Genomic DNA, 25,138 nt, shown 5'->3' with positions numbered 1-25,138 from the left:
ATAAAGATGCAGGTGCAAGCTAAAAACCTGCAGTGCTCTTGCAGTATATGGAGATACCAGGGAAGAGGAACAAGTACGTTCGGGGCAGGGGAGGTTCGCAGGGCGGTCAGCAGCATCGAGATGTTCTCAACTGAGGATTGCAGAGAGACCGTTTTGTTTAATACCCCTGATGAATCTGTTGGTTCCCTGATTGTGCCAGATCCTCGTTGTTAATGTGGCTTCCACAGCATCCTCTGGTAACATGGTAAGACGTGCCACAACTTTAACATAGACGTTATTTGAAAAAAGCATTTTTTTTTAAGCCTACTGCCCACTGAACTCACTGATCAACCTTTTGTGCTAGCTACAGCCATCAGCCTGCTTTAATGGACCACGTAGGGTCCAGGCATAAACCTTATCTCTTAGGCCTGTCTTCTTCTGAATCCTTACCCCAGTTTTGCATTAGGCCAGAGATGAAAGGCTGGTAGCAGGCCACCTGCTCCCCTTGGCCCAGGCCTTCTTCCTCGTCCTTCAGGTCCTGCAGGACCCAGCAGTAGCTAAGCTCTCTGATCCTTCCTTACCTTAACCTTAGCCTTAGCCGCCTCACAGCAGCCAAAACCATGATAAGCCCTTTATCTTTGACAGCAGCAGCCTTCTCCCTAGCTCCGTAAGCTTTGCAGGTCTTCAGTCTCTTCTTTCCTGAGTCCCAACCCGGACTTCAGCCTTTGCTGTAGGCCACAGGTCCCTGGTAGAAAAAGCCTCCCACCCATCTGAACCTTCATTCTCACTTCTCGGGCCTTGCCGAATCCGCCAATGAATGAATGGACGAATCTCTTCTGAATCCTAGCGAGACTAGCAAGAACAAACATTTCTGTGTCTGGTGTCACGTTTATAGAAGTCTTATTGGGTCTCCTTGTGGTTTGAGCCCCCTGCTCTGTCAATACCGGCACTTCTGTTTATTTTAGGGGTTCCTGAAGGAACGGAGAGTCCTTCTGACAAGGTGACGCTGCCTGGTGGCTGTCGATTTCTGCTTGCTTTGTTTTGGTCTACACCTGGCTGTGGCGCAGCCCCACCAGGGAATAAATGGCAAGTGGTGTATTGATGCATGCAGCAGATACGGCTGCACAGGAAAAGGAAGGAGAGTGATGAATTTGCAGTCGTTTTTTTTAATCTTGTGGATCTGAGGGGAGATTCCTCCCACCTTGTGCAGGTGGAGCTGAAAGCTGCCTGCTCGTTTCGGCAGGATTGCAAACCCAGGGCATCCTCCCCGAGGGGGCAGGGAAGGTGGTGAACGCAAACGGTTCCATCACATAGAGACAAGCTGCCCTCCGGAATGGAGAAAGCATTTGGCAGGCAGGAGAGACTCCCTTGCCTGGGTCTCTGCAAGGTCTGAAGAGGGGAAAGAAACAAGTTTGCGCATTTTGGGAACCCCCGAGCAGGCGAGGGCGGAAAGAGCCAGGAGATGGGGAGGAAAGAGCGTGGATTTGATCAATCTGTGTGTCGCTGGTGGGGGTGGGGAAGTTCATGCGTTCCTCTCATTTACCAGCTGACAGATCTCTGGGAGGAAAGGCGGCTGCTCCTGGAAATTATTAATGGCTTAGAAAGAGGTGCTGGACTGCCTCGTCATGAGGCAATTAAAGGCGAGAAGGGAGTGTGGCTGCGGCGTCTCTCCGGGCCTGGCTGTAATGAGTGATCTGTCCACATTAGGTGTTGGTGTGCCTCTAATGAACTTGAACAGGTTTCTTCATTTATCCCTCACGTAATCATATTACATCAATTTAATGCCAGACTGGTGGGGGCCAGGGGTGTGGAAGGGGAGGTCAGACATTTTCATTTCCTAGCAGAATAATCATGGCCCTTCTCAGTGGCAAAATTCCTGCTGTGGGCTGTCAGCTTGAGGATCTAGAGGCAGAGTGAGGAGGAAGAGGGGAGAAGCACTGGTTAACCAGAGCACCCTAAGCATTGTCTTCTGGAGTCTTGCTGATGCACTTCTGCCGCAGGAGAGGGAAGCTTGAGTTCTGCGTGAAGGCTGCAGTGGGGCCTCCGTGCGTGTACGTCGGTGGAAGGGGAGGCAGGGGCTGAGCTTAGGGGAGGGGAGCAGGAGGCTGGAGAAGTTCAGTAAATTCCTCTTAGTAGCCTGCTGCCTGTGTCGTAGCACGTAGGAACGACCCGAGGGCCCGATACCCAATTCCTGCCCACAGCTGGTTTCTTTGCGTACTCTCAGAGGTGCTGGTAGCTGGGTCTGTCGGAGCTTTTGCTAGTGCCGCTTGATGGATGCGAGCGTGCCCCTCTCGGTCGTTGCCTGAGCTGCTCAGGTGCCCATCAATATGATGTGGTGTGGTGAACAGCACTGCAATCCATCTCCTGTGGAGCGGGTGCTCTCCGCACGGCTGCGGGCGCCCGAGATCGCTCCGTCCATGAGATGTAGCTTCCGATCCCTCGGGGGGCAATTGCACAGAGCCTGCACGCTGGCAGAGCTGACAGATGGGTGAAAGCAGAGCGAGCAGGGTGATGACGAGGAGCCGGGAATGCTAGCAGCCAGCTTATTAATGGCTCTGTATCCAGTTCAGTGGGTAACATAGGTCAGATGCTGAGGAGGGAGGATGGGGCAAAAAAAAGATGCCGTAGCGGGGCCCAAGAATCACAATCACGAGAATCACAAGAGGTACAGCCAGTTTCCAAGCAGAGAGTCTGAAGTGTGAATAAATAGCTTCTTCAGCAGTTTTGTAAGCAAGGGCAGGTAACCTGCAGCACTAAGCTGGGCTTAGCTCAGGGGTGGTGGCTGGAAGGAGGCAAGAAGCAGCTGGTGGTTCTGCTCCCTCTGTACAGAATTTGTGTTGTGTCATTTAAATGCCTGGTAACTCATGCTGTCTGGAGGAGGGAGAGAGGGGAGCAGCACTCCTCCACTGAGCTGAACTCAACATGAGTAAAAGAAGTCCAGTTCCAGAGGCCCAGAGGCAGATGATTTTCCCACAGGCCAAGCACCCAGAGGCTCTTAATACTTCCTCCCAGGCTCCCTGGGACCTGGCTAGCCATCTGCAGAGGGAATTTGCAGCAATGTCTGTTCCTAGACCTTTTTGTTGTGACTAACAGAAGGAATAAAGCTAAGAGAGGTTTACAAGGATGCCCTGAACCAGAGGGTCTTCAGTTACATACAGCCATGGAGGGGTGGAGGTAGGTATACACAGGCACTATTTCTCAGTGAAACCAGCCCTTCTCTGGTCTCAGCTTCGTGACTTATTCCTTCTCCTTTCTCATGTCTGTTCAGTAGGCCCATTTCTTCTTATTGTGCTCTTCTGTCCGTCTTCCTCTCCTAGCTTTCATGTCTCCCTGAGCAGGGCAGACGGTTAGCTGTCTTCATGACGGACGCTTGGGTGCTGCGCTGGTGGTGCTCTGTAAATACCAGGTAGCAGCAAATCCTGGGCTTTAGCAGTAAAACCCTGCTAGGGGCTTCTGAGGTGATTTCTCTGACTTTTCGTGTCCTGGCTTTCCTGGCCTCTAGCAGGTGCCTCTGAAATGAAATGCATCCTTCTCTGGGCCTCTAGTGCGAGGGGACGTGGCCTTTGGAGAAATAGGGTAAATTTCCCCCTGGGTGGGTGTGTGACTGTACTCCTGAGGATGAACGCTGGGGTGGCGGTACTTTGCCCTTTGCACGTACTGCCTGCCTGTACGTTTGTGTGCTGCTCTTCATGTTGCCATTTACATAGCAAAAATACTTGCAGGTAAAGCCAAAGCCAAGCAGGCATCAGACGACAGTTCAGAAGCAAGCAGCAAGGACTATGGTGAGGATGATGATGATGAAGAAGAAGGGAAGTATGAAATCGAGGAGGACGAGGAAGAACTGGAAGATGACAGCGACTCAGATGGTAAGTAGCGCAGCTGGGCAAAGGGGAAGGGAACTGGGGGCTCCCCTACAAAGGAACCGTCTCCTCTTTTCTTGCTGTGCTGCTGTTCTGAGCTGCAGGGTGTGAGGAGAGACTTTTACACACAGACACACACGCACGCCCTGGACAGGGAGAGCTGGCAGTTCCAAGTTTATATTGAGAAGAGAGCGAAAGGGTTAAGGTCTTTGCAGGCCTTGCTCTAACGAGCCACCAGTCCCTTTCATCTCCTTCAGGGGCCTCCTGCAGAGACGCTCAAACAAACTCTTGAAGTACAGCCCACCCCAACAGGGTACAGAAACCTTGCTTCAAGACTCTCCACAGGTTACACGTGCGTGGGGGTGCGGAGGGTGCGCTCCACCTTTCATCTGAGCAGTGCCTGGGGCATGGGGTGCCACACAGGGGTAACTCTTTACTTGCTGCTTCTCAACAGCTCCTCCCAGGACAGGACTAGTAGGAGACCTTGTCCAAGTCCTGCATTTGTCTGGGGTTTCTGCACTGAAACAGTGGTATTTGCCAGTGTGCGTACAGACCCTGCTAGAACCACTGGCTTCGCTCTGTGCTTGGTGCCAATCGCTTCTGCCAGTTAGTAGCTGCCCAGAGACAGAATGAGTAAGAGTGGTGGGTGTCAGTGTGAGAGGCTACCAGTTCAGCGTGCTCCTAGCAGGCCAGAAGAACAGCTGTCTAAATGGCCGCTGAGAAAGCTGCCAGCTGTGTCACCAGGCCTGTGCTAGACACCAAGCCAGGCTTTGTCGCAGCTGAGGAGAGAGTATCTTCTGTCCCTTGCACAGAGCCACAGCCAGCACAGCCTGCTCAGCACCCCAGCAGTGAGAGTGCAGCTAACCACGTTCGGCTCAGTCTTGCCTGTGTCTGCCAAGTCACTCTGCTAACTTAGCAGACGGAAGCTGGGCCTGCCAGGGGCTCTGGCTGCTGTGGTGTTCCTTTGCTGGTTTTTGTGTGCCACTTGCTTAGGCCTCTGTACTGGAGTGCCAAGCCTGTGCTCCTCAGCATGCCATTGGGTGTGATGTGTGGTTGTGGGGAACAGCCACAAAAGCTCCTGTGTGCAGGCTTTCTTTACTAGTTTGGGGAGCAGGGAGAGCAGGAAGGGGGAAGGAGTCCAAGTGAGAGCAAAATCTGACTGATTTAGCATGGCAGATGGCTGTGGCTTGGCATGCACACCCAAACCTCGGCGCCGAGAATAGATGGGTATTTGATGCATGTTCTGACAATGCTGTAAAGGATAAAGAGGGAGAGTTTTCCCTCTCTTCCTACTGGAGTACTCAGACAAGTTGAAGGAAAAGCACCCTTCCTTGGTGTCTGGGGGAGCAGGAACTCTGATCCTCCCTTCCTTCACCCCTAATGGCAGCTTCCTTCGTTTGGGGCTGTAGGAGCACGGCGTAAAGCCAGCAGTCTCACAGTGCCTGGATGCGCGGGCGTAGTGGCAGTGACATTCAGGCCTGGGTGCTCCTGGCCTATGGCACTTTTTCAGACATCACTCAGGCAGGGCAGACAGGCAGATCTGCCCCTCCCAAGTCTTAAGCTCTGTGTGCTGAGCATTCCTGTTCCGCTTTTTACCGAAACACACATGCAGCCTGGTCGGGCAATGGAACAGCGAGGAGCTTGTCTCCAGGACAGCTTCCCACCTTCCAGCAGGCCAGAGCCTTAGGGGAGAACTCTGCACATGCTCTCAGTGCCCTGGAGAGGCACGTCTGTGGTCCTCATGCTCTGCTGTCACCAGTGTGGTTTTGAAAGATGTGAACTGCAGTGAGCATCCAGCCCCCAATCCGGGCAGCCAGAGGTAGCTTTTTGTCCTTTTTGGTGAGTGGGCTGAACTGGCAGCTGATCCAGGGAGTGCTGAGGAGAGGCAGCCATGGCCCACAGCTGCTGCTGCTGCTGCCCTCCACAGCCTCTGAGGGGCTGTGGGCATCAGGCCGGAGGTAGGAATTGGTGCTGAGCAGATGCTTTGCTGGTAGAGCCTAAGAAAGATGGTCTGCAGGGCCCCCTTTGGAAGCAAGGTGTAGGAAGCTCAAGCCACACTTCTGGAATGAGAGGGAGAGGCACTGGGAATGGGGACGTGCACAGCCCCTAGAAACCAGTTCTCACTTGTGCTCCCCACTACTAAAATATAATTCCAAAAGGAGGGAGCCTGGGGCTAGTTTTGCATGTGGGAGTCTTGCAGTTACCTGTGACAGCTCCTTTCTGTCAGCTCTTAATGCCCAGCCTGACGTCTCTAGTGAGGAAGACTGACCTGAGCTGTGAGGGCTGAAGGGTTGGAGGCACTGCCTGTCTCATTCCCCCTGGTTCTTATTTTGCGTTTCTGCCTCAGGGACAACAGTTAGTTAGGTCTCCTCTCCTATCCCCCCAGGTACTTCAGAGCCAGTGCTGTACCGAGCACCCTGCAGCGCTCTCCTACCGCTATCTGGGAGCTGCAGTGGCGCCAATAAATTAATGAGTGTCTGGGATTAATTAGCAATGAGTTGCCTCGACTCGCCTCACTCTCACTCCCAGTAAAGCAGGATTTACACCTCTCGCTCTTTCCACCCGCAGAGGAAGGCACGGAAGCTGCTCGGGTTTCCCAAGGGTCGCAGAAGCAGAGGCGCTGCACTCGTGGGATGTCACGATCTGACCTCGAAGAGCTAGCCCGAGGAGAAGAGGACATTGTGGAGGACTTAGCTTTCTCTGATGATGACTGAGCACCCTCACAGCCACCCCCTCCAAGCTTATCCCTTACAGAGCTGCTGCGTACTGGATCACCCAGCCTTCAGCACCTGTAGCTGGTTCTCAAAGAGGTGGTAAGAGCTGGGGAGCACAAAGGGTGGGAGGCCTGCCCCAGGTGCCACCAAGGACGTACTTTCTCAGTGACACAGCAGAGATGCTACTTGGACTTTCAAGCTTTTTCTACCAGTTATGTTTTTGGTAACAGTAAAATTGTGGTCACGTCAAGGCCAGTAAAACTGCTCAGCATAGGTAATAAAAAGCTCTCATTAAAATCTGTTGCTTTAAATAGCATAGGGTTCAGTTTCAGCTCCTGCTGGAGCGTAAGTGAGCTGACCAAGGGAAGGACAAGGTTTTTTGTCTAAGGGTCCTCCTGTCTGTTCAGCCAACCACCCGTGTTGCCCTGAATCTTGCTCTGGGGCCCTCACCAAACCCTCCCTTTTGCCAAGAAGTTCTTAAGGCTTGCGTAGAGTGTTTCAGAGCTTTGTATCATCTTCACTGCAGATGGAAGCCTTTACCAGTAACATCGGAAGCAGCTCAGTCAGTTCAAACTGGCTGCAAGTATACTAAAGAAGTTAACTTTAAGTGCCTCAGGACAGGGGGGCAGAGACAGGAGATTGTGCAGGCAGGAAGGGGTAAGAAGAGGCGAAACTCTTAATAATGCAGGAAATGTACTTTCATTTTGTGATGGCTGTTGGATTTGCGTGGGATACATTTACTCAGCAAAAACACGGGACAAGTCTGAGCCCGTGCTTTGTACCAGACCTATTGTTATCCACAGGGACATAAAATCACCTCTTTCTAGGGCCAGTCCTAGCTGCTGATGCTGGTGGTGAGCACCATTTTGTTCTGTGAGTCCTGAAAACAGTAGTGATGACTGCAGGCTGTCTTGGGCACCCAGCCTTTCTTTATTAACCTCAGAGCCAACCACTGCATCACCTGGGCAGCTTCTACATGCAGCTCATTATGTGTCCTCCTGTAGGAGTGGTGCTTGTGGGAGGACATTGTGTAGCCCAAGGTGGGTGAGGGCAATTTGTGATCTGCTGGGAAAATATAAACAGCTTCTCTCTTGAGACCACTGTTCATTTGCAAGACTAGCAGCTAGGAAACATATTCTTTGGAAACTAAACTGGAAATAGAGGGTATTTGCTGAGAGAGGTAGGAAAAGTTAAGCAGTCTTAGGGCATAACTGACAGAATCACTCCTGAAAATTAACTGTGCCTTTCAAGAGCATTGTTATTTGTTAATGCAGATTCTTGGAAAAGAAGATAGAGGGCCAGGACTTAGTGAGATCTTTATTCTTCTCTGCCACCATTCAGTGAGGTCAGTAGCTATCTGTCAGCGCTAGAAGCGGCCAAGCTACCTGCACAGACGTGGTCATCTCTGCCTTCTGCACTGCCTACGTGTTCCCCTCCAGGCATCCTTACTCCTGCACAGCACAAGAGGACAAGATGCTCTTTTAAAAAACATTTTAAAAGAACAAGCTTTTTCCTTTTTTCCTTTTTTTTTTTTTTTTTTTTTTAAAGTTTGATTTTCATGGAGTCAGAAGAACCACAGCTCAGAAGCATTGCCTTATTGCAGATAAAAACCCAAATGTATGTAGCCCGGCTAGTGGTCTTCCTCTCACCCACATGTGTAAAAGTGATAACAACTCCGTGATGCAAAGAGGTAATGATGCTCTTCCTGTCCCACACGGAGTGCTGCTCTCTCCTGCTTCCAGGTTCATTCATTACTGCGCAGGTAGTTACTGCCGTAGGACTGCAAGAGGGACATTGAGGGGCTGGAGCGTGTCCAGAGAAGGGCAACGGAGCTGGGGAAGGGTCTGGAGCAGCAGTCTTATGAGGAGCGGCTGAGGGAGCTGGGGTTGTTCAGCCTGGAGAAAAGGAGGCTGAGGGGAGACCTCATCGCTCTCTACAACTGCCTGAAAGGAGGCTGTAGAGAGGTGGGGTCGGTCTCTTCTCCCAGGTCACAAGTGATAGGGCGAGAGGAAATGGCCTCCAGTTGCGCCAGGGGAGGTTTAGACTGGATATTAGGAAATTTTTCTTCACGGAAAGGGTTGTCCAGCATTGGACCAGGCTGCCCAGGGAAGGGGTTGAGTCCCCATCCCTGGAGGTATTTAAAAGCCGTTTGGATGAGGTGCTCAGGGACATGGTGTAGTGGTGGGCTTGGCAGTGTTAGGTTTATGGTTGGACTTGATGATCTTAAAGGTCTTTTCCAACCTATACGATTCTGTGATAGTGTTGTGGGGTGTGTGCTTCATTCAGAGCCTATGTCTTTTTGGAGTTTAGCGGCAGGACTAGGGAGAGAGAGGGTTTCTTTTTCCCAACTGCAGTTACAGTAATTGCTAGACCTGCCCTTCCTAGACATGCATCCAGATACTCTTCATCCCATAACGGGGAGGAAGTAACCTCAGAAATTAGTAATTAAATTTTATTATTATCATCATCATTATTGTCATTATCATTTATAGCCCACTCTGAGGGGGCCAAAGCACCTGCTGCTTCATGAGGGGTTTCAGGAGTGCTCAAGACTGAGGTTCCCTACGGCTGGTAAAGCCTGTGTCTTCCGGCAATTACGTATGGGAGCCTGGGATATGACTGCAAAGATGAGAATTGTAAGGCCCTAACTGTAAGAAAAAGGTTTTCACTTACTTACCTTTTCTTCCAAAAGAGAAAGGAGTTGCTTTTTCTCCTTTCTCTAACTCAGATGGGCAAGGTGCTGTCTGTGTTTTAGCAGCTGTGAACTAACCCTCAGATTGGCTTTTAGGCCAGACCTGTAGCAGCTCCAAAGCACCAAGCGTTACCGACACCAGGAGTCAGGCAAATGGCCCCAGTCTACGCACAGTGAAAGAAAGGAGACTTCTTGGCTAAGGCGACCACTTGCAAGGAGCTCAGGAAGCTAGGTACCATTTGTAAATTAAGTGTTTTTCTTTTTTATTTAAATTGATTGCTGGAAAGCATTTTTACCGTGATGTGATGGATAATGACTTTTTTTTTTTACAATATAAAGAAGCTAATGTACCACCAAGCTATTTTGTAAGAAAAACGGTAGCACGTGCAACATTTAAACAAAAAAAAGGGGGGCGGGGGGGAGAGAGAGAGAAAAGTACCACATGTGATTGTTGTTCACAACTGTACAAGTCACAGGAGGTCACCCCCAGGAGTTACCATCTCGTTCACAGTAGTAAAAACTCTACCCATTGTTTTTAGCCTGAATCCCCCAGCATCCCTCCCCCTCCTCTGGGAACGCACAGGTATCTGTCTCATGGTCCACAGCAGGCCAGAATGTGCAACTACATCCACCTCTGTAACAAGGCTTTAAAAATAACAAACCCAATCCTACAAAGAAAAAAAACCCACCCCAAATGTATAAATGAGTCTGTTGTACATGTGAAGGAGGGAGGGGGGCACATTGGAGTGAGGCCTGTGACCCTTCATCCCACCAAAGCACATACTCTTTTCTTCTTCTCTTCAAAACAAAACATCTAATATAAAAAAAAACCAAAAACCAAAACAAAACCAAAAACCTCTGCAGGGCTGGAGCACAGGCAGAGTCCATTCTCTGTGTGTGCCGAAAGGGACAACGTGCCAGGGAAGAGGGCAGCCCCTAGCCCGTGGGACAGCACTGAGCCGCCTGTGCCGTACCATCCACACTGAAGTAAACATGGACCGGAACTTGCCTTTTTTTTTTCTTTTTTTTTTTTTTTTCTTTTTGTCTGTCTTTGGTATTGTTTTAAAAGTTGCTAGAGATGCATAGACACCTGAATGAGGAACTGAGTACAGTTTCCAGGGAGGAGGAGATATTTGGGAAGGTGGTTGGTTTCATTTTTGATGGGTTTTTTTTGCTCAGGGGTGCTGAGTACCATTGGGAGGAGCAGTGCCTGTTCCCCTTCCCTGCTTGGAGTCACACCCAGAAGTTCCTGAAAGCCATGTTTCTTTGAAGACAAAGAAAAGCGTTCGTTCCCTGTCCTTGGCTCTCCATCTCAGACTGGTGAGCGAGAAGGGGTGTGAAAGGGCATGGGAATGCTGCTGACATCCTCCAGAATCATTTTCTTTCTCTTCACTTGTGTTGTCTCAGTACATCTTTGGATAGTTTTCTTTCCTTCCCTTTTTACAGTTTTTAAAACTTCTGTGTGTTGTTTTTTTTTTTTAAAACAAAAAGCAAATGCATCCAAAAAAATTAAAAACCTCCCTTCCTCACTCCTATGTCTCACACTGCTGAGGGAGGCTCTCCTGGTCTCTCAAAATGCGTTACCTTCAGTTTGTTCAACTGAATCTCAGTCCCAGAAGCAGTCAAGAGCTGTCCTGCAGTTAAGATGGAGGTTTTGTGGTGTCATTGATCCCAGCAATGATGGAGGGGTTTCCGTTTTCCTGCTTTGGTGAGATGCGGCTGGCGGAGGGCAGGCCACTGCTGAAAGGGGAGGCCACGCTGCCTGTGGAGGATGGCCGGAGATCAGCCGGGGGCAGGTCCCGCTCTGGTGGCCGTAAACCAGGAGGTTGCAGTGGGAAAGCCATGGGGAAGCCTGCCATGTACAGAACTCTGCCCACTCTCTTGGCCACCTATTGGGGAAAAAAAAAAAAGGAAATAAATGAAGGGGAGCAAAAAGGGATGAGAATGTACATGACCTGTCTTCAGAAATCCATAGAAGCTGCATTTTCATGCAGCAAGCCCAGGTTCTGTACTCCAAAGTGAACTGCAGATAGAAGAGCTACCATTCCCAGTCCACCATAGGAAAAAAAACCCCTTGGTGACCTACCAGAGAAGACTAGGGAAGGTTTCCTCTTCTCCCCTTTCTTCTAAAGGACTCTCTGTCCTGCAGTAGTGCTCCCTAGCTCTGTTATACTGGGCACTTTGGTGCATGGCACCGAAGTACAGCTGGAGCTGCAAGGTCTACCCTAGATCACATCCCACAGGCTAAAGATGTGCTGGGACTTGTCGTGCAGGCCCTTTTCCTGGGATGTGTTTTGCATGCGTCTCTGTTCTTTGGCCAGAACAAGAGTGAAGGCCTTGCTGAGGTGCGGGCTGAAAGGAAGTGTGCAACCCAAAGCTGAACCAAATCCAGCTTCTGATCTGAAACAATCAGGTCTCACTGTCTCATGAGGGAGCTATGGAAACTTGCAGCCTGTTTACCTGGCTGCATGGACAACTATGCTAGTGCTCTTCATCTTTCCTGGACCCCAGCTCATCCCCTTCATGAGTGAAACAGGGTGGTGGTAAGCAGCAGTTCCTAGGTCATCTCTGCTACACGAGGCTTTGGGAACATGCCTGGCTGTAGCTGCCTTCAGGTGACGATGTATCAGGTGAAGAGGGCTGACCGATCCCTGCCACTTCTGTTATTTCATTAACAGGCACCAGTGGATGGACAATTTGATAGACCTCTTCTGCTCTCCTTTTGCTAACCCAGCCCAGGGTACTGTACAGCAGGACAGTACACGATGTCCGATTCTGAAGAGCTGGAATTGCTCTAAGGGAGCTGAGGGGCGCTGGGACAACAGCACAAGGGAGACAAAAATCTGGCTACAGGGTGGCTGCTGTTAACTGCACAGGAAACTGTAAGCCTGCAGCCTCTCCCTTCTGCAGTACCGAAGAAAACTCTCGTGAAGCAGTTCTCGCCTCCCAGCAAGGGCCAAAGGCCCCACAACTTTCCAGCACCTACACAGCTGGTTCACATTTAAGCTTAAACAAAAACATAGGCTTGTGTTCAAACCAGACAACTGCGGCATTATTCAGTTAGCAACATCAGGACTTTGCTCCCCACTTACTCTCCCCCCCCCCCCGCCATGCCTTATTATAGAACTTTAAACACTATTGATTAAATCGAAGCAGGGTTTTTCTAGTTTCAGCCCATATCTCATATTCCCCCACCAAATCCGATCTAAGAATGTCTGAGAGCTATTTGGCATTCTCTGTTTTTAAGAAACATAAGAGTTTTATTTCCTTCTGAATTGACCCACAGGGAACAATTGCCCACAGAACCTTTTTATTAGACCCCTCATAAACAGTGAAGGCTGTAGGGAAAGTAGTAAAGTTGCTCGTATTGTTTTAACATAATGTAACAAGTGTATAGCTTGTGGGTTAGGGAAACTATGCCAGAATAGTTACTATCAGCGCAGCCCATGTATGTGCACATGCACATTACTGTCAAAACTATTTGCATGACATAATCCCCTAGGGAAACAGAATAGAACAGCCTGTTCTTGACATGTGTCAGAAGCCATTTTCTGATCATTAAATGGAGGGGAAAAAAAAAAAAAGAAGCTAGTAGAGATGTTCTTCTAGATTTGAGTCCAACCAAGGAGAAGTGGAGGCAACTGAAACAGAAGTCACCATGACCATGACCGCCAGCTAGGGAAGGCAGGAGAACAGCAAAGCAATTTTAGGAAAGCAGACCTCTACAGGCAGAGATTTGGGAGCCAAGTCATAGAGGAGGGGGGGAAAAAAAAGGGTCTTTTGAGAAGAAGAAACATCGCTATAAGGGCACAACAGCAAACTAGTCTGTTGAGGAAGAAATACAGTCCCCTAAAAGAGAGAGCTTGGCTAAATCAACAGAGGCAAATACGCTTTCTACTTCCAGTGTATCAAAATACAAATGACAGCACAAGCCAGGGTGGGTGGGGAGGGTGGCACGGCCCATCAGCAAGACCAGTAAGCTATGACTAGCAAGAGATAAAAATGTTACAGAAGTCTATTACTAGCACAGCTGAGAAGGGAAGGAGCTGGTCCATTACTCACTGGGGAGGGAAAGTAATCAACAGATGATGCTGAGACACGGTAAATGCATTTGTGCTTCAAGCCGTGCTAAAAAAGAGAACTGCCCAAGAGCCATCTGCTTACAGGAAAATGAGCAGCAAAAGGACTTACATCCAGTCTAGAAAAAAGACACAACTGGTTCCCAAGATGGCGTTACCCAGCTCTTTAGGTACTTTGGGATGACTATTTTCAGGCTCAACTGATTTGAAACCATCTACCTTGCCTCGCCTGTTTACAGCTTTTCTTTCCTGGCCGGTATTTGTGGGAACAGCCTAACGTGTCTTTCCTAGCAGGAGCTGGTCTGTTTTAGGCGTTTCCTGCCGCATCTCTGTTACTCCCTCCCACCACTTGTCCTGAACCATTTGCTTCTGTTCCTGGACACTGAATGCTGTCCGTGTTTTCTTCCTGAAAGTTATGTGACTGGCTCTAGATGAGGATGTGGAACATTTTGGAGGACTGATCAAGCTTTCTTGAAACCAGAATTACAAATAAACAAATAAACAATTATTGCTTGATAAATTATATTTGGTAAACCAGGTCTCTTGACAGCCCTGATCCAGCTAGGAACAACTTTAAAGCGTGCCACTTGCTACCACGTAGGAAATTTTCCTACCTGTGACCTTATCTTCAGTGCAGGTCCGAGTTTCAGCCCCATATTGTTCAGTAAGTGCTCTTCCGTCAGGAGCGGCAGGGTCTCACCATCAATAGCCTGCTCTCGGAATACCTGGAAGAAACCAGAACACGGGTCCAGGCTTAAAAATGCCAGTGACGTATCTGATGCGCTCGTCTTGCCATTGCACAGAAGGGCGCCGTAGAAAAGGTAGCCTCTAAGAGCCTCAGTGATGAAGTAGGCCCATATTAATAAACGAGAGGTATATACAATCCTGTATCCAGAGCTAGGAGCCAACACGTAAAAGGAGACACGTGGGAATGTGAATTAGGGCTGGTTAGGCCAGTGTAGATAAAGATTTTTTTTTTTTTTTTTTTTAAATATTGGGCTGGGGCATGAAGTTGTTTCTCTGAGGAACATCCCCAGGTTTAGCAACCAAAACAGCTGACCTCAGTGCAACATTATGAGTAAGCCCAGCTGCTGGTGTATGAGAGCGGATTTGAGAAAGAAGAGTGACATGCCCAGGGGCCCTATCCCAACTCCAAAAAAAGGGTAGAAGACGTAGGAGAAAATATAAGAATCTAAATTTTGGCAAATCCTAGGTCACTCACACTTGTGTGGATATTTGGAAAAAGTTGACCCAGTAGACTTCAAAAGTATTTGCAGTCTTCAGTGAGGCATATGCAATTGAAAAGGAGGAACTTGCTTGTTCATGCATTTCCTTCTCAAAGCTGCTAATTTCCAAAACAGTCTCCAGGCAAAATACATAAACAGATCTGTGGAGCACATTCTGCAGGTTAGATGGATTCATGTGCAACACTCAGTTTTGCACCTTTTTTTTTTTCTTCCTTTTTTTTTCCTCCTCCTTTGCCTGTCGTATACTACAACCATTCCTAGAACGTGCGAGCAGCCTGGAGAACGCTGTCCGTCATGCTGTTTGGCAGTGACTCCTGCTACCCAGAACACCAGCTGGGATTGGGGAGGACGAGCCCTCCTCACCGGTCTGTTTTAGCGCTAGGCCCTTTCTTTTTCCCCAACACTTCTAGCAACATGGGACTAATAGATATTGCAGTGCCACTGTATTGACTGAGGTAGCCAAGCGGTACCACTAACCACGGCATGATCCTACCGAGTCAACTGCACTGGCCTTTCAGCCAGTTTCCGTTAACAATACAGCAAGTCTCTGTTAGGCGAGTGAAGCAGAACCTGGTGACGTGCATACGTGTCATCACAGAAATGACAGCAGGGCTAGTATAGTCTTACGGCAGTTTCATATGAACACGTTCTAATACCCCCAGCCATGCAAAACTAGACCATTTTAACACATCCGTAAGGACAGAAAAAAAAATACTTTGTTTTGCCTCTATCTGTTTCAAATTACAGGGTCATGCAAGAGTTTTCCACCTAATTGTACTCTGTTATAAAGGTTAAGGTCTGGATACAGTGGTCTTATTGCTCCATTCGCCATAGACAGAGCAGGGCTACACTTACACCAGTCTCCCCTGGGTGTTCATTCTGGACGTACAGGCTCAGTACTTCAAGAGTAAACTGCCATCATCTGGTATTTTCGCCAGCAGGTTCCCCTTGGTTCTGGGAGATGTGGGTCAGATGTCTGGTTTTTCTTACTGACCCACGCCTCCACCCCATAGTATTTTTTTTTCACACCCCAGCTCATACTGGATGCTCACCCAAATGAACTGTCTGTGGGGCCTGATCCTGCTGTCTCTCCATGCAATGGCTCATGCATAGCATTATTATTACTAAACACTGTGGCAGGGCAGGGGGGGTCAATTTAATGGCTTCTTTTTCAGCAGCAGACCGTAGCCCCGAGCCATCCCTCTGGAGAGTGGCAGTGGCTGTCAGAGCCAAGGCAGCTGAGCTGTTGCAAGTGTTTTTTATTGCTGGACTCCACCAGCAAAGCCACTCATGACTGCAGCATGTGTTTCTGCTCTTTGACCTAGCAAAAAACCTGACTATACCGATTTCTTTTCCTTCCTCTGAAGCCAATGTGGCTGGGAGCCAAAAGCCTCCCTTCGCTCGGCACTAAAACCCTCCACAAAAAAGCCTTAACTTGAGAAAAGCATCCCCCTTGGGTGTCCCACAGGTCTTCATCCACTGCAGGGACAAAGCTGAATATTGTCAAGGGCCGAAATCAGGCATGGCAACTTTTGTTTTTGCTGAAGTTTTCTTGTTTGTCTGAAACACGTTTCCAAATGCACAGCATACCACCAAACTCTTGCTGGGTTTTCCTGGCAGGAGAAGCCTGCAGACCAGTGCCAGACCTCCCCGGCAGCTGTGGTTTTGGAGAAGAGAACACAGACAGCTCTGCAGTTTAGAGCCACGGAGCTGGGTCGCCCTTGAACACTGGCATTTTCACATAGTAAAAAACCTGTTAAGCATATAACCATAGTGCATAAAAACGCATCATCCCTTAAGCCATGCACCCCCTACGTAATGCAACATAGCAAGGCCACGACAGGAGGCTGTTTACAGCAGCTCCCATTATCGTAAAACATGTTGTTTGCAATGCACTGAAAAGATTGCTGAACCTTTGTCTCAGCGAGCTATTGATTTCTTCCCCACTGGTATACCAGGAGCTGGCATGGAAGGTGTAAATGGATGATCCTTCTGCAAGGTGGTTGTGTTAAAGATTTCTGCACATTTCCTACTGGCCTAATTCAGAAGCTTCCAGGCAACTCTGATCTTCATCCCCAACGCAGGAATGCAGACAAACTGCAATGCCACCAGCACAAGAGCACACTGTTTGGGGTGGGGGGGTAACAGGGAATGTAAGTAGCTGTATATTTTGGTTTTAGAGCCTTTTGCTTGAGCTCTCTTCAACACGTACTGCAGCCCACACACGTACACTCCTGAACCCATCATCCATCCCCTTATCATCCTCACTAAACCCAGCTCCTGAACTCCCCCCTACACAGGCAGACCTGCTGCTTTGCACTCCTGTAAACACCCATCCATCCACCATCCTTTTTTAACCAGTGCCCTCTCCCTCCCTCTCTCCATAATCAGAAACTGACCCTTCTCTCTTCCACACACTCAGTCACCCTGATCTACTCCCAGGCACCACCCAAATCTCTGTCATTCCTCTTGGGCAACATTACATGTACCCCAGCTCCGTAGCAAACATTCACTTTCCTAAATACTACCTCTGGCATGCACAGCTGTTTGCTCCAAAGAAGCACTGGTTTTACAGGTGGTTTTAACAAAGTGTGTTGTGATGGGATTAACATCACAGTTAGGGGCAAGGAAGGACAGACTTTAGATTGAAAGCACACTATCCCATCACCTGAGCAAGAAGGGGGAGGTGCGGGGCAATTCCAGGTTTCCGCCTCCCCACCCCCTCTGGAGGGATGCAAAAGCATGCACCTTTCCCCATGGCACACTACCAAATCAGCATAACCCGAAGGGAATCACTTCCCTAGAGCCGGATACGCACACTGCTCTCCTAACAGGCGAGCAGAAGCAGGGGTGCTGAGCTTTACCTTTCTCAGAATGGCTGGGGGCAGGTTCTGGGAGAGGACATTTGTCCAATGCAACTAACAGAGGGAGAGACAGCAAGGGCCAAGGAGGGGGAGGCGGCAGATTTTTAGAAATCGGATTTCAGCCAGCCTGGATGTCAAAGCACAGCTTTGCACTCCTCAGCTGTCAGTCAGGGAAGCTCCTCTCTTGAAGCAGCATGTCCGGAAAGCTCGACTCCTGCTCTCCTTCCTCCCTTCAAGACCTGTTCTCAGCCTAGGATGTCTCTGCTGAAAGGCTGGATTGTCCTGAACTTTGGCCCTTTGCCTCTCTATCTCTGCTACTTTCAGTCCCTCCCTTCTAAGCACACTATATCCTCTTTACAAGGCTGTCCCAGACGGCTCAGGAATCTGTGCCTTCGCAGTTGGTGCGTTCTCTCAATGGGGCATTTATAATGGACTCTAGCAGATGTGGAAGCCGAAAACACGGGGTTGTTTTTTGTATTGCACCTCACGACCTCACACTGAGCAGGCTTTATGAAGCCCCCAGTACTGATGGATATTTCAACTCTACTATAATGAGCTTAAAAATCACAGTCACCATCACTCCACAGTGTAAGCACGGAGGTCACTGACGCTTGTGCAAGCGGGGTCCCTCGCAGCCCTGCTCTGCCCCCACGATGCTCTGGGTGCACCAAGAGAATGCAGCACCTTCTGCCAGGCTGGCTGGTACCGCGAGCTGCCCACCCCGATCCAGGGACTACCTGACAGCCCATCCCACAGCACAGCTGCTCCACACAAAGCCACCGCTGCGTTCAGCTCTGCGATAGCGCACAGGGCAGCTTCTAAAAGCATGAGCTGGGCAGCGAGAGGTAAGTGACACGAAGAGCCACTAACCGTGATCAACCCTGCGACTCAGATGCTCGCTCCTAACCTTGCCCCACTCCCATCCTCTCCCACTGGACTCTCTCCTTATTGCTATCCATCTGCAAGGCCCATCACACACCTTCTTGGGGCTGTCACTGGCAGCAAGTAGCTATTTAGCAATCCACTAGAAAAAAAAAAAAAAAAAAAAAAACACAAAAAGCTTCAGGCCCTGCAGTACTCTGAGATATGCCTTCTCCTAGGATGGACAGTGCAAGTAAAATAGGCATAGATGGGAGGGAGAGACTAGGGGCTTGCAGGGAGGACGTTCCTCCCATGACGGTCTTGAGGCTGTTGAGAGATTTACCTGAGTGTACTCGGTGCAGCCAGACAAGTTGGACACAAAGCTGCATACATCCTCCACCGTCCATTTGCTGATGTCTTCCAGCGCAGGGCTTTCCTCACCATCCAGAAACAGACCTCCCATGGTGCCTGGATTGTTTGGAGTTGGGGGGGGTAGGAAGGAGGGGAGGAGAAAGAAACATAAATCATTAAAATCCCACACGGACAACAACTAGGCTGCAATCTGAATATTTTTCTCTAGCCACACATTCATCTTTAATGACCTGTCAATTAAAGCACTGGGCAGGGTCAATTCATAGGCCTCTTCCTCCTGGAGGTCCCCAGCTTAGAAAAGGGGGCAGGGGAAAGGAAAAATCCTAGCTAATGCATTTCATGTGTTTAATGTTCTTCAGCTGTGGGGAAGAAATGGGGGGAGGGGAGAGAAAAGAAAAAACCCTGAAGGAGTGTTTCTCCACACGCACCGCAAAGCGGAAAACTCTGACTGCCCTGTGGGTTTCTTTCCCCCAACCCTTCTCCTGGCTACGTGCTCCGAATGATAACAGGCTCCAGCACCTCTCCCTGGTGGCCCACTGCCTTGCCGGAGTGTGAATCACTGGAGAACGTCTTGCTCTTTCAAAGCGTTCATTTCCAATCCACCCCAGCCTGAAATACCCATCGGATCGGTCTGCCCCAACACAGCCGCTGCCTCAGAATACACTGCCCTCCACTCCACCGCAGGAGCTGGGCATCTCTCCTGGCCCGGCATCTGACGGGTGACGGGATGACCCCTGCCAGCCCCCGCGACACTCTGAAGATAGCACAGCTCCGTTCAAGCCGATATGTCAATTCTCCGAAACGCAACAGCGGTTCAGGTCCCAGCCCTGTCAGCAGAGACGAAGGTGATGGGTTCCAAAAGGGTGGAAGAGAGCCCCCCCGCCGCCCTGCGTCGCCAGTGCCTGACAGCACAGGACGTGCACGCTGGGAGAAAACTGGACTGGAGCTGAGAGAGGAGCTGGAGGAGAAGCACAGAGAATAAGAAATGGCGAGAGAAATGCCAGCCAGGTAACTCGTATCTACTGTAGAGTGTAACAGGAAAAATGCAGAAACAAGTAACGAAGAAACGTAGTTCCAGAAAACGCCACTTCGTGGGGGGGAGGGGGGGGGGGGGGCATTATTAACCTGTGGAACTCACTGCTGCATGATATCTTTTAGACTAAGAGATCAAGAGGACATTTCAAGGGATGTGAACATCCATGATTCTAGTGGGTAGAGAGTTTATGAGGGGTATAAGCTGTTACGCTTCAGGGCACGAAGCAACAAACTACCAGAAAAAATATTTCTCCCAGGGGTCTATCATAACAAAATTATCTGTTCTGTAGGCTTAAGCTTTTTCCCTGAGGCATTTGATCAGCACCATGGACGTAACCTCTTGCTGCGACTCCTTTGCTCCTGTCCACAGCAGGTCGGATAGCACTTCTGCAAGTCTTGATAGCACAAGATAAAGTGGGATGCAACAAAATCATGGTGGGGAGCACAAGCCCAGAGAACGAGGAGTGGCCGGTTCCCTGGGGGAACGCACCAGGTCAGATGCAAGAGGCTCAGAAAGAGGTGCAGAAAGAGGCGCAGAAAGAGCAAACAGCCAAGTCGAGTCTCCACTAGCTAGCTGGCAAAGCCACCAGCACAGGCCAAGGTAACAGGAAAAGGACAGGATTTACAGAGGAAGTTATCATGCCAATAAGATGCTTTTAAAACAACAGCAGGCTGCACAAGAAGCAGTCAGACACTATGTAATCATTTCCACTACATTTCCGCTCCCAACTTCCTGCTTCCCTTCCCAGCCTCACCCTCCGCACTGTTCCTGCAGCCGCACCACCACTTCCCCTCCCGCCGCGCCGCCTCCTCTTGGGGAAGGAGACAGCAATGCCCTGTCTGCAGCCCACACCGCCCTGCACAGCACCGGGCAGTCGATGAGCATCTCCTCGTGCAGCGATTACACATGGACCGTCAGCCTCCTGTGGAGAGAGGGCCAGCCACTGCTCACAAACGGGGATGAGTCCGCATCTCGCCTTACACGCATGGGCCAGTGCAAACAGACGAGTGCCAACTCCAGTGCCGGAACGTCTTGGCTGGAGCCATGGGGAGAGACAGGAGCCCTCCAAGGCCTCCTGCCTCTGCCAGCTCTACCTGTCCCTCTGAAGTAGGGACGGGACTGTCCCTTCCTCTCCCCATGCCTTGGGGACTCACACACGTCTTTGCAGGCCTCCTTGCCAGTGCTTCTTACCAGCCCGGGACCCTCAGGGCGCTCGCTGTGGGCAACAACCAGACCTTTCACACCCTCTTCACATCCTTAGTCTCTACCCCAATCTTTCCTTCTTGCAGGCACAGGGCCCTCTCCCCTCCAGCATAAATACCAGGCTTGCAAGATGCTCTGCTTGCTGCTCCCCGGACGGCTCTGCCTGGCCATCACGTGCCGAGCATGGAGAGCTCGTTGCCCCCCGCCTCGCCACCCTGTGCCGCGCTGGAGGCCAGGCAGCTCCTCACTCTCTTCATACCTCCTCTTCTTCCAGCTAGAAAAAGCTTCAAATACTTTTTTTGTGTTGATAACAGCTGCAGAGAAAACGACCGGCTTTCCTGCGAGCTAGGCGCCTGTCAGTGCGGGAGGTGGAGGCAGAGGCCGTTGCCAAAGCGAGCACTTTCCGTCCCCTCGCCACCCCCAGCTACCAGACAGACAGACAGATGGACACGAGCCCTCATTCTCATTCCTATTGCATTCCATTTTCCAGGAGACAAACTCACAGCTGCTTATGTTAAAATTCACAAAACACCCAAATGGCTGAGGGCTTTTTTTGCTGTTTCGGGGGAGGGTTTTTCTTTCTCGGGGTGGGGGGTAATTCTCTTCCTCCGTTTTGGAAGAGTGGCTGCAGCTTGGTAAATAGAGGAAGTGAAATTGAACTCAATTATTCCAGGCACAGTCAATGCTCGGGCGAGACACCTCCATCTGCAGCCAGAGCAAGCGCCTCCGAGGGGATCTGACTGTAACAGCCAACTGCTTTAAAATTAGGTACTTCCTTATTCCAAAAGCAAGCCAAGGATTGAATTGCAGCAACACAGTGCTTGGGAATGAATTCTCCAGTCACCAGCCAGCCAGACCCATCCTCAGGGTTTAACCTCAGCCTGCACGGAGAGAGGCTGGTCAGTCCCCGCCAGTCACGCGCGCTCGCCAGGTCCCCACCAGGGTGGGCAGAGATTTAGCCCAGGTGCTGCCCTCACAACTGGCAGGGACGAGGGGGAAGGCATAAGGCTTCCCCACAGCCCCTCTCCTGCACACATGCCTGCAATCCTGGAAGCGCACCGAACGCGGGATCGTTTGCAGGGTTACTGACATCGCCAGCAGAGCTGGGCTAGCAACTGCTTCTCCTACAGAAGCCTTTCTCCTCTGTGGTTTGCTTTCCTTTGTTTCTTCGTGCCCCCAGAAGAAAGGAAGGGAGAGGTCAAGATGCACACAGATGCACACACAGTAAGCCTGCTGTGTCCAAGAGTGAGGGCAAGACAGGCCTGCTGTATGGGAACAAGAAATATTTTCCACGTACCCACACACAGAGAAATATAATACGGCCAAAATATTTATCTCGGAGGGTTTGTTTTCCCTTCCCATTTATACCAGGGAAACAGGGACTGACTAGTGGAAATATTCTTGGGAGGGGGAAGGTAAATACCAATACTTTGGGTTCTGGCCTATTAGCTATTTCTGTGCCACAGAACTTAAAAGCTAGAGGGTGGAAACCTACTTCCATTGAAGTTAGTGGCAAAACACCCCTCTTCCCTGCAGAAAAGCCCAAAATCTCACGGTGACTACAGAAGAGCTCAGCCCTAGTAGCTCCAAAGACTGTCACCATTCTGTGTACTCGGCACCCCTGAAGTCAGGGTTGCGGAGCCTGGTGTTCAGGCGTCCCCCGCTGCCCTTTTGCTTCCACCTCAGCTCTGTCACTGGTCTGAAGTCACCAGATGCAGGAATAACCCCAAGAAAGACTTCTGAAGGAGGACACAATAGCTGATTACAGTGGTCCCTCTGGCCTCAGCGTGTATCTAATTTGCAACTAGCGCAGGACCAGCCCTCAGCACACCGCGCCCAGTCACTGGCCCTTTCTAATTTTAAAGTCCCTAGAGCAGAAGGGCTCCTGTCCTTCCTCCCGTCCCTCCTCGGGAAGATACTCCACCGTCTGCTCCATCTCTGTGCATGGCTGCACCCGCTCACCACTGCTCTGGCAGTTTGGAGAATGATAACAAATAGGTGCCAAGTGGCTAGAAGGGACGCACCTTCTATTATAATAATGACATGTCACTGGATCCTGCTGGACTGCGAGGATGCATAAAGGGCAGCATCTATTCCCTGCCAGGCCTCCTCTGTCTTGCTCTATGATAAATGATGGTCCGAGAGACCGGTAATGGATTACAGAGCGTTTCACCAGATGGGGCCCAGCATGTAGGGACTGAAAAGAATCCATCGTCCCAGGCCAGTGTCTTGTAGACAGGTGTCCACGTAAAAGCCCTCACCACCCATGCCGCAATCCATTTATAATTTCCCTTCCTCCTCCTGATATCCAGCTGCTTCAGAAGAGAAGCCAAAGCCCGAACAGGTCAGAGAGAGCAACCCTTCTGGCCATCCCAGTAAGGGAAACCTCTGCTGCAAATCCAGCAGCCAGGCTGCAATGGGGCTGTCTCTGCTGCACAGAGACAGGCGAGTTTTTGCTCCTGGGATCACAGGAGACAATTCAGGTGCCAACTGGGAGACCAGTGCAGAAAGCAAACCCACTTGGAAGTCAGCCCACCTATGTGTTTAATCAGTTTTGCTACACTCTCTAACCCCTCTCCCACTCCTCTCTGTGCATGCACCCCGTCCTTTCCGCACACCAGAGAGGGCTCGGGTCATGGAGCGGCACCGGAATGTTTGTGTTAATTGCTCTCCAGACTACAGATCGATAGAAGGATTTTAGCCTCCTGCACACTCCATCCTTCACCTTTTCCAAAGGACGGGGCTGGAGGAGGGTGGCGGGAGGAGGAGGGGAGCAAGGCTGCTGAAACCTTGACGAGATGAGGTCATCGAGCAGCCGCCAGATCCCCAGAAGGCAGCTCAGGGAATCGACCCAGCTCTGGCTGCCTCATCGATATTCTTCCCAGTAGGGACAGAAAACATCTCTCTGCCTCCAAAGGAAGAGCCTCCCCTTGCTGGAAGACCAGAGGAACTGTCTGAAACTCAGCGGTCATTTTCAGCCAGCCGCTTCTCTCTTCTCCTCCCTCTGGCTATTCCTTTCGGCCTGCCATGTACCTGCCTTGTTTAGGTGGTTACTTCATAATACCAGCCACCAGCGTACAGCGCAACATTATGACCATCCAGGCCAAAAGAGCTGTCCTTGTGCAAAAAAGGATTACGGAAATTACCTGGCACCGGGGGAGAGGTGGGTGCAGTTCTGTCTGTCTGTCTTCATGTGGTTTGTGTTTCCCCAAGGGCCAAAGTAACACATTTTTCATTGACAGACGTTACCCCAGCACACCCCACGATCCCCGCAGCATTTTGATCAATATTAGCCCTCAATATTTCAGTTGCTGAGCTCCCAGCTCCCCTATCGACCTGCTGCGCTGCATCAAACCAGATGCCCTGTCTTCCAAAGGCTGTTTCAGGTGAGAGCTTTTGCTCTGGAGTTGTACAGTGCCTAGCGCAACAGGGCCTCAACTCACTGCTGCTGTCCCACAAACAGGCAGTATTAACAGCCACGACAACATGTGAAGCTAGCCGAAAGCAAAAGAGCCCTCAGGAAAAGACCTACAGCTCTGGAACAGGCTCCACAAATCAGAAGTGCCTGGAAACTGGGCAGTGAAACACAGCCCTGATCTTTGCCGAGGCCTCAAGACACGATCGTGATATAAATTCGAAGTGATAATAATAAATGGCCTATTACAGTAACTCACGCGTTGCTGGGGGAGGGAGGAAACCCATCTACAATCCAGGCCTCCCTGCAGAGCCTCACACAAGCAATGAGCACCACAGAGCCGTGCGTTTCCCTTTTTAATGGCCGGGAGAAAAAGGCTCCTGTGAGGAAGCCTCAGCAGCCCAAGGCAGCAGGAATATTTATCATGTTGGCCACCTGCCTGTCATAGAAAAATCGCTTCCTCCTTCCTGGTTGGAAGGCAGCTCTAATGAGCGATGGGCAGCCACGTTCACAACCGCGGCAGCTCTTTGCATAGAAAACAGGCAGCCTCAGCAACCCTCATGCTATGCCCCCCTTTCTCCCTCCTCCACGTGGCAGGAGGTCCTACCTCCTGCTAATTGCTCAGCCAAGTAATTAGCTGAGGCAGATTTTGGCTCTTGGCTAGGCTGGCGGGGCTGCCACCCTGCTCTGCCCACAGGAGACCCCTGGGCAGACCAGCTACCAGGGTCTGAAACCCCACTTTGTACCACCTGTACTCACTGCTCCCTTCTGGCTCCAGCTGTGCCTGCCTTGGCTGCCCATCTCCGTAGCCCAAGG

General features: G+C 50.5%; 2 protein-coding genes across 19 annotated transcripts in view; one reads left to right on the top strand and one right to left on the bottom strand.

Annotated features, from left to right (window-relative positions):
* Positions 1–8,030, top strand: part of NOC2L (NOC2 like nucleolar associated transcriptional repressor) — a 55,639-nt gene extending 47,609 nt beyond the window's left edge. The window contains exons 18-19 of the mRNA XM_075520201.1: positions 3,702–3,845; positions 6,408–8,030. Of these exons, the coding sequence (XP_075376316.1) occupies positions 3,702–3,845; positions 6,408–6,553 (290 nt within the window). The 3' untranslated portion in view covers positions 6,554–8,030. The remainder of the gene's footprint in view (positions 1–3,701; positions 3,846–6,407) is intronic.
* Positions 8,031–10,054: 2,024 nt separating this feature from the next.
* SAMD11 (sterile alpha motif domain containing 11) overlaps positions 10,055–25,138 on the bottom strand; it is a 194,295-nt gene continuing 179,211 nt past the window's right edge. For all 18 annotated transcript variants that reach the window (XM_075520744.1, XM_075520746.1, XM_075520743.1 and 15 more), the window contains 3 exons: positions 18,640–18,764; positions 13,939–14,049; positions 10,055–11,134 (listed from right to left, as the gene is read on the bottom strand). In XM_075520744.1, coding sequence (XP_075376859.1) covers positions 10,886–11,134; positions 13,939–14,049; positions 18,640–18,764 — 485 coding nt within the window. In that variant the 3' untranslated portion in view covers positions 10,055–10,885. The remainder of the gene's footprint in view (positions 11,135–13,938; positions 14,050–18,639; positions 18,765–25,138) is intronic.

Source organism: Mycteria americana, chromosome 18, assembly GCF_035582795.1.
Source record: "Mycteria americana isolate JAX WOST 10 ecotype Jacksonville Zoo and Gardens chromosome 18, USCA_MyAme_1.0, whole genome shotgun sequence".
Taxonomy (NCBI): Eukaryota; Metazoa; Chordata; class Aves; order Ciconiiformes; family Ciconiidae; genus Mycteria; species Mycteria americana.
The sequence above is the reverse complement of the archived record's forward strand: the minus strand, read 5'-3'. Positions and strand labels throughout refer to the sequence as shown.